Source organism: Alligator sinensis, unplaced genomic scaffold, assembly GCF_000455745.1.
Source record: "Alligator sinensis unplaced genomic scaffold, ASM45574v1 scaffold1029_2, whole genome shotgun sequence".
NCBI lineage: Eukaryota > Metazoa > Chordata > Crocodylia > Alligatoridae > Alligator > Alligator sinensis.
Genome location: NW_005843594.1, coordinates 36,803 through 50,082, shown reverse-complemented (window position 1 = coordinate 50,082; position 13,280 = coordinate 36,803). Strand labels below are relative to the sequence as shown.

Below are 13,280 nucleotides of genomic sequence, written 5' to 3'. Positions count from 1 at the left end.
ACCTTGCCCCACATCTTAGTGTCATCAGCAAACTTGGACAGTGTGCTTTCCACCCCCTTGTCCAAGTCGCTGATGAAAATGTTAAACAGTGCAGGCCCGAGGACCGAGCCCTGGGGTACCCCACTGCTCACATCTCGCCAGGTTGAGTACAACCCGTCCACCACTACTCTCTGGGTGCGCCCCATCAGCCAATTTTTTACCCATCCAGCTGTGTAGGAATCAATGCCAAGGTCGCCTAATTTATTGATGAGAATGGGGTGAGAGACAGTGTCAAAGGCCTTCTTAAAGTCCAGAAAGACTACGTCCACGGTGATAGCATCATCCAAGGATTTCGTTACTTGGTCATAAAAGGCAATCAGGTTGGTCTGGCAGGACCTGCCTTTGATGAACCCATGCTGGTTGCCCCTGAGCATGATCTCCCCTGCAGGCCCCGCACAGATGAGCTCCTTGATGATTCTCTCCAAGATGTTCCTGAGCACCGAGGTGAGGCTTACAGGCCTATAGTTACTTGGGTCCTCCTTCCTCCCTTTCTTGAAAATTGGGACCACATTAGCCAGTTTCCAATCCCCTGGCACCTGGCCAGATAACCACGAATGCTCATACAGCTGGGCCAAGGGCTCTGCGATGACCCCTGCCAGCTCCCTCAACACCCTTTGGTGGAGGGAATCTGGACCTGCAGATTTAAAAATGTCTAGCCCTTCCAGAAGATCCCTAACTACATCTGCGCTGACTGAAGGCCTGACAGAGCTATCCCCAAGATTGTCCCCGCCTCTGGTTAGTGGGATATCCTGGTCCCTGTTCAAGAAAACAGAGGCAAAGAAACTGTTAAAAATATCAGCTTTCTTGTCTGGCATAGCCACAAGATTACCGTTTGCGTCTAAATCCCCTTTCTCCTCCTTTGCTTACAACCCAGCAGATATTAATGGAAGTCTTATCAGCCTCTGCTGCTACAACACATGGATTATGCATTTCCTCAAATCCTTCTCTAGTGACATATGTATATGTGATAGAACCCACATACTTCTAACAAGGAGTTACTGGAAGCTTCTGTCCACCTTCCTTCCTAACATCTTCATCTCCATAGACCACGGACTCTGTCTTCGTTGTATTTACTTTGAGACCTGGGCACTCATTCTCACTGTGCCATTGTCAAAAGTTTTCTTGTCCTCCTAAAATGCCTCTGCGTATCAGATGCCCAATCGCTGTGATAAAAAGAGGCTAGGGGCAGGGCTTAGTGAAAACCAGTTTTCATTTCCAGAAAATCTAATACAGGGGCTTGTTCTGGTTTGGGTGGAGGTTTGATAAAAGGACTTACTTTTTACTAGGTCAGTTTGCTTTTCTGGTGCTTTCTTTTCTCTTTACTTCCCCCAAAAGATTTCCTTAGAGAAGGGCTCAGATGCTTTTTCTAACCCAACAAAGAATGCATAGACTATATCTACACTATAGGTTTTCACATGCTTTAAAATGTGTCTCCTGCCGCCTTTTGTCCATATCCATGACTCCCAGGAACGTTGTTTCAAAGCCTGCAGTATTTGCCAGCCTGTGTACTCATCTCCCCTCTTGGGCTGATCATACCATTGGATGGGATGATTGTTTTAGTTGCTACTACAGTTATTATAAAACCATCCTTTCCAATGCCTGGATTATGAATCACCCTCTCTCCCAGAAAAAAAACTCATTGTCAGCCATCTGTCATTGATTTGTTTCATTGCCACAAGTCCTTGATTGAAACCTTCACTGAGAATAAACTCATTTCTGCTCCTTTGCCTGGAAATACACTAATAAGATAAATGTTAGCCCTCCATAAGTTTGTCCAATTACTCTTATTTTTGGTACCTTGAAAATAGTAAAAATGTTATCTTTCTGCTTTCTAGTACATCACAGATCACTGCATCTCTACCTTGTCCCTGGTGACTCTGTCAGTTTTCTGCCTTTTTTATACCTGAGAGTGGTCAGGGCTTTGTTTCCTTTGACCATCCTTCCACTACCTGGGTGACAAGGACCTTTGAAGCCTTCTCCTAGCAGTGCCTTCTCTTTTCATCTTAAATGCCCATCCACCTTTGTCCTTCTGCATCATGGTGTATGCATAAGACATCACCCAGACCTTCAATGTATATGCCTAGACAGGAGTATAAAGGAGTGGGTGGAGGCTGTCCAGATCTTTCATACCCATTTTAGACAATTGAGACAGAATCCAAAGCCCAGACTGAGTTCAGAAGTTCAGTGCTTTGTTGGCTGTAGTTGTGTGCATCCAGGAATCAAACCTGGGTTTTCCATGTGGCAGACTAGGATTTTACCACTGAGCCACAACAGCAGGTTTTCCATCCAGTACGCAATCACAAACACTTTAACCACTGCTTCAAACAGGATATCGAGGTCCCACACCTGACTTAATCTACCGCATCCGGCGAGGACAGGTGGAGCTCTGGGTCTATGATGATGAGGACCATGAAGATATCTCAAGGTTGGAGTACATGCTGCCAGGTAAGTTGTGGCTGTCCCTTACACCTGACTCCCCTGTCAGAAAGCCCCATGCCCAGAGGGACAGACAGAAACATCAGCTACATTTCCACTTATTTAAAGGTGAGCGCTGCTAGTGATGGGGATATATGCTATATATACCCACCAAAGAAATAATCTTTTTTTGCCCCTATATTTTTAATCCTGGAAACTGCAAATCTGCCCTGTGCTACCATTCTAAGGTGCTACCCTTTAATAGCTTATGCTGTAATGTGTCAAGGCAGGTATTGTTCCCACTCCCTGAAATTCAAAGCTGTAGGACAAGCAGCTGTCCCCTTCTTCTCCCCCTTATTTTGGCTGTTAGGGGACAATTGAGTCGGTTGTCCTGATTTTTAGGTACAGATCTGGTTTCCCTGGGGTACCATGATTTTAAATGTTCATCTTCACTCAAAGGAAGAATTGATCTCCCACCCCAAGGTCCATACCTCTATATCACCCTCTCCCCAGGCATGGTGGGATGGTAGTCCCCCATGGAAATCAGCATGGCTGGCCAAAGCTCTGTAACCATTATGATGGACAAGAGAGAGGCTGGGGTTGTCCCTAGTTTCTCTTGGTTAGGTTGACCTGGAACCCAGGAAGTGCTTAATCATGGTCTCAGGCTGCATTATATGTATGCATGGGATTCACAAGCTTTCCTGTTGTGGGGGGAAATGAATACCCCATGGTTTGCACCAGAATCTCCCCCTTTTCTGTTTTAGCTCTGGCACCCTGAGTGTCAAAGCCTGAGACTCAGCACAGAATCCATGTGCAGGTTCATGACAAGGCCTTTGTCCCAGTGCACATTCCTGTGATGTGGAGGTCACCTGGACCTCATCAGCAAAGGAAAGCTCCACAGGCTCGTTTCTGCTCCTTTCAGAAGAGACAGCCACAGCTCTCAGTGCTCCCTCTGAGAACAGTCCTTGGAGGGATGAGGGATGAAACATGTTGGCTTTTCCTACCAAGCAGCAGCAGGAGCACTTGTGTGTCCCACAGAAGCAGCTGGCCTAGTGTAAGGCAGTGCTCCCCACAAGCCCCTGATAAGCCCCAGAAATCTGCTGCAAGGCTGTTCACCCTTGTACCCAGATGCTGCTCTCTGAACTGCCAGAGATCAAGGGCAAGCACTGGAGAGGAGCCTCACCAATGCACTTTGGCTCTGGAGCATGTCAGCCCAGTCAGGTGGAGGGCTCAGCATCATTTTCCCTTAGACCCACTAGTGCTGTGGGATAGAGGAGCCATTAGTGAGCCTCATTCTTCCTTTAAGCAGATGCTTCTGCTCTTATCCTCAGCCTGTTAGAGCATGAAGCCATTCAGGTCCTGTCCTAATGCACATGTCCCGCATGTGTTTCTCCCAGCAGGGTCTGAAGTGGTGAGGGATAACAGGTGGTACAGAAACCCCAAGAATCTGGCTCTGAAATTCACACATTTCCCCTGCCGCTGCGCCCCCCCCCCAACACACACGCTCTTGGGATTTGGGAAGGAAGACCATGTTTTCTTAGGGGAACACAAGTGTCAAGGTCCAGTCCTGCTCTGAGGCCCATCCCAGCAGAAGGAATAGCAGTGTTTGCCCTTTGCCAGCAGGGCAGGAACTAATCTGGAGTTTCTCTTCTCCATGCAGGAGGTGCCTGCCTGCTGAGCAGAGTTCAGGAGCAGCCTTCTGAGGAAGGGCCTGCAAGCCTGGTGCCACAGTGGATTTCCCCAGGGAGTTTGGGTGAGATGGACTCCCTGAGACCTGAGACGAACCAACGGCGCAAGAGTCAGAGGAGGCCCCAAAAGCAGAAGGAGAACGTAGCGGTGAACCAGGTACTAGCTCCAATTTGGCATGAGAGTGGAGAAAGGACAGAACCCAGAAAGAACCCTGGGTGGAGGGAAGAATTTGTGGAGCTGAGAGACCTGAAGAGTCACAAGGCAAAGTTCCACTGCAGAGAGACCCTGCATCCAAACCAAACCAGTGGAGTCAGCTTCAGAGGGAAGCAGGAGCTCACTGCCAAGCACAGGAAGAGAGCCCACCCCTGTCCTGGGTGCAGGAAAACCTCTAACTGCCCCTCACTCCTGGCTCTGCACAAGATAGGGCACATTGGGGAGACGCCCCACATATGTGCCATGTGCGGGAAGAGCTTCACCTGCCTCTTGACCCTGGCTGCTCACTGCAAGAGCCATTCAGGAGAGCTCCCATACCACTGTACCAAATGTGAGCAGAGCTTTGTGTGCAGCTTGGACCTGGCCAAGCACCAACATGTGCACAGGGAGAAGCATCAGTACCGTTGTGTCACGTGTAGTAAGACCTTCACCTATTTCTCCTCCCTGGCTCAGCACCGGCGCATCCACTTGGGGAGGAAGACACACCACTGCACCAAGTGCAGGAAGAACTTAATTTTCTGGCAGGATCTATCCCAACATCGGTGTGTGAAGAAGGCAGACAAGCCACACCACTACACCAAGTGTGGGAAGAGCTTCAGGCAGCCCTCTAATATGGCCAGGCACACGCTCATGCAAACAGGGGAAAAGCCACATCAGTGCTCTGTGTGTGGGAAGCGCTTCACCCAGCCCTCCCACCTGGCCAAACACCAGTGCATCCACACAGGGGAGAAGCCACACCAGTTCCCTGAGCATGGGAAGAGCTTCAGCTGCTCCTCAAACCTGGCCCAGTACCAGCGTATCCACACAGGAGAAAAGCCATATCTTTGCTCTGATTGTGGGAAGAGCTTTACCCACCCTTCCCACCTGGCCAAGCACCAGCTTATCCACACAGGAGAGAAGCCACATCAGTGCTCTGTGTGTGGAAAGAGCTTCACTCAGTCCCCACACCTGACCCAGCATCAGCGCATCCACACAGGGGAGAAGCCACATCAGTGCCCTGTGTGTGGGAAGAGCTTTGGTCAGTCCTCCACCTTGGCCCAGCACCAACGTATCCACACAGGGGAGAAGCCACATCTTTGCTCTGTGTGTGGGAAGAGCTTCAGCCGCTCCTCCACCCTGGCCCGGCACCAACTTATCCACACAGGGGAGAAGCCCCATCAGTGCTCTGCATGTGGGAAGAGTTTCACCCAGTCTTCCCACTTGGCCCAACACCAGCGCATCCACACAGGGGAGAAGCCACATCAGTGTTCTGTGTGTGGAAAGGGCTTCATCCACTCCTCCAGGCTGGCCGAGCACCGACACATCCACACAGGTGAGAAGCCACATCAGTGCTCTGTGTGTGGGAAGTGCTTCACCCAATCCTCCAGCCTAGCCAAACACCAGCACCTCCACACAGGGGAGAAGCCACACCAGTGCCCTGTGTGTGGAAAGAGCTTCAGCTGCTCCTCTACCCTTGCCCAGCACCAGCTTATCCACACAGGGGAGAAGCCATATCAGTGCTCTGTGTGTGGGAAGAGCTTCACCCGCTCCTCCACCCTGGCCCGGCACCAGCGTATCCACACAGGGGAAAAGCCACATCAGTGCTTTGTGTGTGGGAAGAGCTTCACTCAGTCCTCCATCCTGGTCCAGCACCAGCGCATCCATACAGGGGAGAAGCCACACCAGTGCTCTGAATGTGGGAAGAGCTTTACCCACTCCTCCAGCCTGGCCCAGCACCACCGCATCCATACAGGGGAGAAACCACATCAGTGCTCTGTGTGTGGGAAGAGCTTCACCCAGTCCTCCAACCTGGCCAAACACCAGCGCATCCACACAGGGGAGAAGCCACACCAGTGCTCTGTGTGTGGGAAGAACTTCAGCTGCTCCTCCACCCTTGCCCAGCATCAGTGCATCCACACAGGGAAGAAGCCACATCAGTGCTCTGAGTGTCAGAAGAGCTTTACCCACTCCTCCAGCCTGGCCTATCATCAGCTCATGCACACACGGAAGACACCACATCAGTGCTCGTAGTGTGGGAAGAGCTTCACTCAATATTCCCACCTGGCCCAGCAACAGTGTATTTACACCCGGAAGCATTCATACATAATTCTGCCAACAATACCAGAAGGGCTTGTGGGGTGGGGGGAAACTACAGAAAAAGTTTACCCAGCCCTTGGCCCTTGCAGGGCACTACAGGACCCAGAGGCTGGGCCACAAGGTTTGATTGTGGGAGGGAAGGGGCTCAGGCAAAATGCCTCAGACAGGGGCCAGCCTAAATGCTGGGAGAGCCTGTGAGGAGATGCTCTTTGTATCAGCCTTGGAGTCTATGCATCTCCCATCATTCTCTAAAACCGGTCAGTACTCCCAGGGGAAGAAGTGCCTTCACAATACAGTGCCTTCCCCAAGACAGCTGCCTCCAAATGACACCCAGGGACTTTTGCCGCCTCCCAGCTTTGTCCTCCCTCCTGGTCCTAGGGTTCCGGTGTGTGAGGCTCTGATCCCATGATTTTTGGATGCATACCAAGAGCTTCGAGATGACTCTACCCTTCATTTTTTTCAGTTTTGGAGCAGAGACAAATTTCTGGGAGCAGGTGGCAATAGTAAAAATGTTTACAGATCTTGTTATGGAGCCGGATGTGAGAACATTACTGGAGTGCTACTGTGAAAAATTGTGTTACATAGAGAAGGTGAAAGATGTGGACTGTTTGCACTGGGCCATAGTATGCCCATTTGTTAGTGTGGACAGACCTCTCCAAGGATTATGGGGGTGTGAGGTATCTCCCTCCAGAATAGCCTTAGGGTTCCATAGGGAGAGCCCAAACTTTGTCATAAGTGTGGGGAGCATGAGTATCTTACCATAGCTTCACACAGATTCTGTGCTCCTTGTGTAAAGGGAGGGGATGTGAGAAAACACTGTTACTAAGCGTGGGTATGTAATGTATGTGGAGAGAGGGGCCACAGGTTCCAGTCTTGCCCCAAAATCTTTGTGACCATCTTGAGAAGGAGGAGACCAGCTGGCACAAGGGACACAGAGGAGAGGGAAGAGGCAGGCAGAGAGGAGAGCAAAGAACCACAGGAAAAACAGGAAGAAAAGAGGAGGAGCTGTGGCAGATGGAGGAGACAGTGCAACAGAGTCGGAAAGAGATTTTTGAGTTGGGTTCTTGGGGTTGTTAGAAGAACAAGATGAACAAGGGCAGACTAGTACTTCCAGAAGTGGAGGGAGAGGTGGGGCATCTTGGAAGAAGAAAGAGAGAAGGGGATGGAGTGGCTCGCTGAAAGTGCAAAAAGAAAAACAGGATTAGCAAACATGGGAAGGGTGGTGGAGAAGAAAAATAAGGAAAGGCAGGGAACAAGACATGGGGCTGGAGGAGGGAGAGCCTTCCTCTGTAGAGGCCCCTGCCAACCAGAAAGTTCAGGCCACAGGTGCAAGATGGTAACAAGATGGAACACTCCCTCTGCAACAACTCAGTCACCAAAACTCCCTATGGGGCTGCAGGCAGCCGGGGTGCAGGGGGCCAAGCCCTGCCTGCTTGTGCTGGGGCCGCCCATGCTGCGTTCCCACCAGTGCCCATGGCCCAGGTGGGTGCTTCTTTGCTCCCTGCACCTCCAGCAGTAGCTCCTGCTCCTTGTCTTGCCCACCCTGCACCACGCTGCTCCAGGCGGACAAACGGCTTCAGCCAGGCAGCTCCTGCTCCATCACATAGGACTCCAGCTCCAGCTTCCAGGAAGATGGCTGGGGCTCTGGCTTCAGCTCCTATGCAGTGGGGCAGGAGCTGCCCAGCTGAAGCTGCCTGCCTGCTTGCCCAGAGAGGTGCAGCATGGCACGGCAGGGGCAAAATCAGGAGCAGGAGCCTCTGCTGGAGGTGGGGCAGTAGAGTAGCACCCAGCTGGCTGCAGCTGCGCCAGGAACAGCCCTGCAGGAAGCTGCACACACTGGCTGGGGCCAGGCCACACGTGCCAATAGGAGACAGGAGTGGGCTACGCTAACATAAGCTGATGTGCTTGGCCCCATTTAGCCGGACCCAGTTACCTGCTGGGCTGAATCTGGCCTGCAGTGGGGTGGTATGCCAGGGGCGAGGATTATGATTACTTTGAGGAGAGGTGGACCTGGGGACCTTCACAATGGTCTGGCACTAATGAAAAGAGAGCATCTGGCATGGTTCTGGTACAGAACCCATCTATTAGCAATTGACAAGTGGCAGAGGTGGTAAGCAGGAGGATTTTACAGTGATACTGCTTTTAGTAACATGTATGTGACCTCTTAGAAAGGCAAGCCTGCTGTGGGTATTGAGTAAGCTTGCAGTGAGCTTCCCAGGATCCAAACCCAGTGTATAGCTGGGAAATTTCAACTGTTTTATACTGGCAGGAGATCAGAAAGCGAGGAGAGGGGGAGGGAATGGACAAAACCTCCAGACTGTTGAAACAAATTGTGGAGAAAAACACTTGGCAGGATGTGGAGAGGAGAGGCCCAGAGGAGGAAGTGATGGTTGTGAGGGTCGACTGAGCATAACTTTTCACTCAAGAATTGATTTTACCTTCTGGTTTCAGCATTCAGAGGTGAAGGAAGTGGAGATGGTTGATGTTGACGTTGAGGGTGGTGCTAGATTTCTTTTTGGACTTTTTATGTTGAGGACAATGTTGAAATAAGGAAAATGTTTTGTTTTTGATACTTATTGTTATTTTAATGATAATGATATTTCCCTGCCTCTGCACCCCGATTCCAGATAGGACCACCAATTGCTGTCCCTTCTTAGACATGCTGTCCTGCCTCTGCCCTGCATTTTGGATTGTTGAAACACAGCTCTCTCGTGTATCTGACCTGGCTTGCGACCTGGCCTTGCTCTGTGTAGTGTTTTGGCCCTGAGTCAGACTCTGACTCTCTAGCTTTGACCCTGGCTACCCCTTGTACCTCAGCTAATGGCTCATGTGAACTACTAGCCAGACAGCCAATGCCTCGGTATGTGACAGTGCAGCACCTGGTTCAAGGAGACAGAGCCGTCCCTAGGGGTGTGTGGGGCCCGGGCCATATCAGCCTATGTGGGGCTGGGGAGGTGGGAAACAGCCGGAGTGGTGGGGACCGAGCATACGGTGGCTACAGCGGGACCTGTACGGCACTGTGTGGGGACCCCCCAAAGCTTGGGGCCTGGGGCAGTCACCCCAATTTGCCCCTCCCTCCCCCAGGGATGGCCCTGCAAGGAGAGACCTGGTCTTGGGCAGGGGTTGCTCAGCACTGTGTACCTGTGCCATGCACTGAGCATACCAATTCTCAGCTCCTCCCCTATTTGTCAGCAATGTGTCTGGGCCATGTTCTTAGCTCCATATATCTGTTTCAGTGCTGGGGGGGCAATTCCAGCCCCCACATAGGTCCATTCTCAACCCCGTCCCTCATTGCAGCTCTGGGGACAGAAATAACAGAGAATATAGAAACCTGAGGAGATGGGGTGTCGGTGGGGGGGGTGGGGAAAGCCTGGAGGGGATGGGTTAGGTTCCCTAGAAATTCTCTGAGAGCTTCAGCAGTCAGCGGGAATGGATGAGCTTGAGGGAGAGTGAGTTGCATTGTGGGGAACAAGGGAGCCTTGGAAGGAACCAGGGAGAATGGAAGAGCCCTGAGGGGTGAGGAATTTAAAAGGGCCAAGAGAACTGAGGAGACAGGATGTTGGGCATGAGCAGGGAGGCTATGAAAGGATGGAAAGATAAATTGAGAGGTGATAAAGCAGCCTTGAGACAAGGACTTTGCATTGGCAGGGGTGGGGGGAACTGAGTGAATGGGGAGTTAGTGTGGAATGGGAGAGCCTGAAGGGATGGGGTCAGGGGGTTCCTGAAGGGACTGCAAGTCAAGTTAGGGAAACAAGGAGCCTTGATGGGTGACAAGGGGAGAAGGTGGAGACCAGGGGGGGCTTTAAGGCAAAGAAGAACTGGAGGAGCCCTTCAGAGACAGGGAACTAGAAAGCAAGGTAGAACCTGAGTGGGAGTCAGTGGGGGAACTGGCATGCCCGAGGGACTGGGGAGAGGGCAGAGGCCTGGGAAAACAGGGTCCAACTGTGGGGTCCTGACATATTGGCAATTGGAGGAGGAGGGGTGTTGTGAAAGGTGAACAGTATGTGTGGGACATGCATGTTCCAAATTTCTGTGCTCTCCATGCCCTCCTTCAGGCTCTCTGCTTTCTCACCCTGATCCATCCCACTCCAAAAGGGGCCCAGGGACCAGCTCAGATTCTCTGGCCATTCACTGCCCCTATGTGTGGCAGGAGGGCTCCTTCCCTCCCAAGTTTCAAGATCACTTCAGCCTACCAAGGGAGACTCCTACACAGGTGGCCAGTGCGAATTTGGAGTGAGTCAGGCCCTGGGTTCAAAACCTAATTGCTGTTTTCTGACAAAGGTCAAGTGCTTTAATGCCCAAAGTAGATTAGTCTGAACCACTGGGGTTCATAGGCAGAAATCCCTGGAAGAGCTAGGTGTCGGAAGTTGGAGCTCAAATTAGCTGAGCACACAGGGATCTGGATTCAAAACCTCTGAGCACCTTCCACCCCACTCCCACCTGCCTGTGGAAACATCCCTCAGAGCTGGATTCAGGGAGGTGGTCAAATAACTTGGTTTTGTCTACACAAAGACCTAAGAGAGCTTTAATCCACATTTATTTTTATGGCAGAGTAACATGTTCCTTTGAATACTGACTACTTTTGAATAGGAGGTAGACCCATGTTTCCCGACTCGCAGTGTAAGGAGATAAAGCATCCATCAAAGTTGCATTAACAAGGATGAAGTCTTCACGGTCTATATGTTTTTACTGGGTTTTGTTTTACCCGATGTTTAAGATCCAGGGCACTTTGGAAGAACTGTTTGTCTTTTCAGAGTGTTGTATTTGAAAGATTTATTATATTTGTTCCTCCCCACCTCTCCTGTGTGAAATTCTTATTTAGACTAAGTGACTTAAATTAAATTTTGGGAGTGAGTTCAGCTCGTGTGAAGAGAGACCAGTTTCACTGGGATGGCAATGACCCATAGAAGGGGATTCATGTAACTTAAGAGCCACTCCACTGTTACTTCGATCAGACTCATTGTTCTAGTTATCCTGGGAAAGGCAAGCCCTGGCTGCTGTTTGTACCACCCCTCCCTGTCCCCAGGGCAGCACTGGAGAGGGGACACAACAGTGCAGAGGCATTCCGGCCCCCAACCCCCGAGTGTCTTGGCTCTCCTGGCAGTGCAGGAGTGGGATTCCTGGGGACTCCTGTCCAGCTTCACCCCCTGCTTCGGACCCAATAACAGCAGTCACAGAATGGGGGGAAAGTGAAAGAGGTGAGGTCAATCAGTGCTGGGACTGTGGTGTCTAGTAGTACATGTGCACTGGCAGAAGTGAGTGGGGGGGCCACTGCACCAGGCTGCAGCAGCAGAGGGTGCAGCTCATAGAGACACACGTACTGCTGCACAGCTGTCCCAGAGACCCCTCCAGCCCCCAGGGCACCAGGCCACTGGTAGGGAGATGCTGGCCCCACCCCTGCTAGGGAAGGAGCTCAGCAAGGGAGACCTTCCCTCTCCCTGACAGCTCCTGTGCTGTTCCGGTGTGCAGAAGCCAGGGGAGCATGTTCAGACGGGTAGCTGGGGCTGCACCCTGGGGCCTTCCACTGAGATAGGAATCCAGGGCTGCCTCCAGCCCAGGAAGTAAGCAGGACGGGCATAAACCAGAGACACCAGCCCTGGGTGCTGGAGATGCAGAGGTCAGAGACAGCAGCCGACAAACCATAGCCCTTGCACCAGAGGCAGCTGCAGGACTCTACCCCCCTGGGATAGGAACAGGACACAGGCCTCTGAGCTGGCCCTGGCCAGGACCAGAGACAGCAGTGGGGAACAAAGCCTTGGCCAGAGGAGCACAGGGAGGCTACTCAAGGACCTGGTGTTGCTGCCCCTGCCCCTGGGGAAGTGAATGCCCCATAAGTTGCCATTACTGGTGAGGCGAACATTAGGGCTGTGTGAAACAGCAGCGTTCCATTTCGACGTTTTGATGGAATAGTGTTTGGTTTTGAATTTTGTTTCGATTCGAAACAGCTGTTCCGTTCCATCAAAACAGGGTCGAAACGGCGAAACTTTCAACGTTTTGCCCATAGGATATAATGGGGAAGGACAAAACAGCCAGTAACTGTAATTTCTAGCCTGATTTGGATGAAACAGGAATCGTAGCCCCTTCTGAGGGCAGGACACCTGCCAAGTTTCAAGGAGGTAAGTGCGGGGGGCTCGAGGAAACTACCTCCCAAAATCTTGAAAGCAAAACTCGTGTATGTGTTTAAGATACAGAGGGGTCAAAACTGCAGGCATGCTAGTCCCTGCTGAGGCCACAAAGCATGCCAAGTTTCAAGGAGATAGGTTCAGGGGTTTGGGGGAAACCACCTCAAGCTGCAGACAAGCAAAATTTGTGACATAGGTGACACTGTGTGTTAAGGCGCAGCAGGGTGAAAGCTGCAGGCCTGCTAGCCCCCGCTGAGGCCACAAAACCTGCCAGCTGTCAAGGAGATAGGTGTAGGGGTTCTGCGTTCTGAGGCCCTGCACCTCTAGCTGCTGACAGGCAAAACTTGTGTCATGGGTGCTTGTGCAACTGTGTCTGTCTTGGGGCAGGAGGGGGAACCTACTGCAGGCCTGGCTGCTAGGCCCTGCTGTGACCACAAAGCCTGCCAGCTGTTAAGAAGACAGGTGCAGGGGGGTTCTGGGGCCCTGCACCCCTAGCTGCTGACAGGCGAAACTCATGACATGGGTGCTTGTGCAACTCTGCTGCCTCTCATCAGGCAGCAGGACTGAAGATCCCACATGACTTGCCACCACAGACCTGGGGGTAATAATGATGAGCTGGCAGTGCGATGCTGTAGCCAGCAGGGCTAACAATACCCTGGCATGCATCAATTGATGCCTCTCCAGCAAAACCATTGCAAAGAAGTGATTCTCCTGCTCCACTCAGCC

At 51.7% G+C, this 13,280-nt stretch overlaps 1 protein-coding gene across 2 annotated transcripts in view; it reads left to right on the top strand.

Moving 5' to 3' along the window:
* LOC102379172 (zinc finger protein 271-like) overlaps window positions 1–12,702 on the top strand; it is a 16,272-nt gene extending 3,570 nt beyond the window's left edge. The window contains exons 5-7 of one of the 2 annotated variants that reach the window (XM_025195571.1): window positions 2,368–2,484; window positions 4,115–4,299; window positions 4,810–12,702. In XM_025195571.1, coding sequence (XP_025051356.1) covers window positions 2,368–2,484; window positions 4,115–4,299; window positions 4,810–6,366 — 1,859 coding nt within the window. In that variant the 3' untranslated portion in view covers window positions 6,367–12,702. Of the gene's footprint in view, window positions 1–2,367; window positions 2,485–4,114 lie in introns of both variants that reach the window. The other variant, XM_014527514.2, reaches the window with a different exon arrangement.
* The last annotated feature ends 578 nt before the right edge of the window (window positions 12,703–13,280 follow it).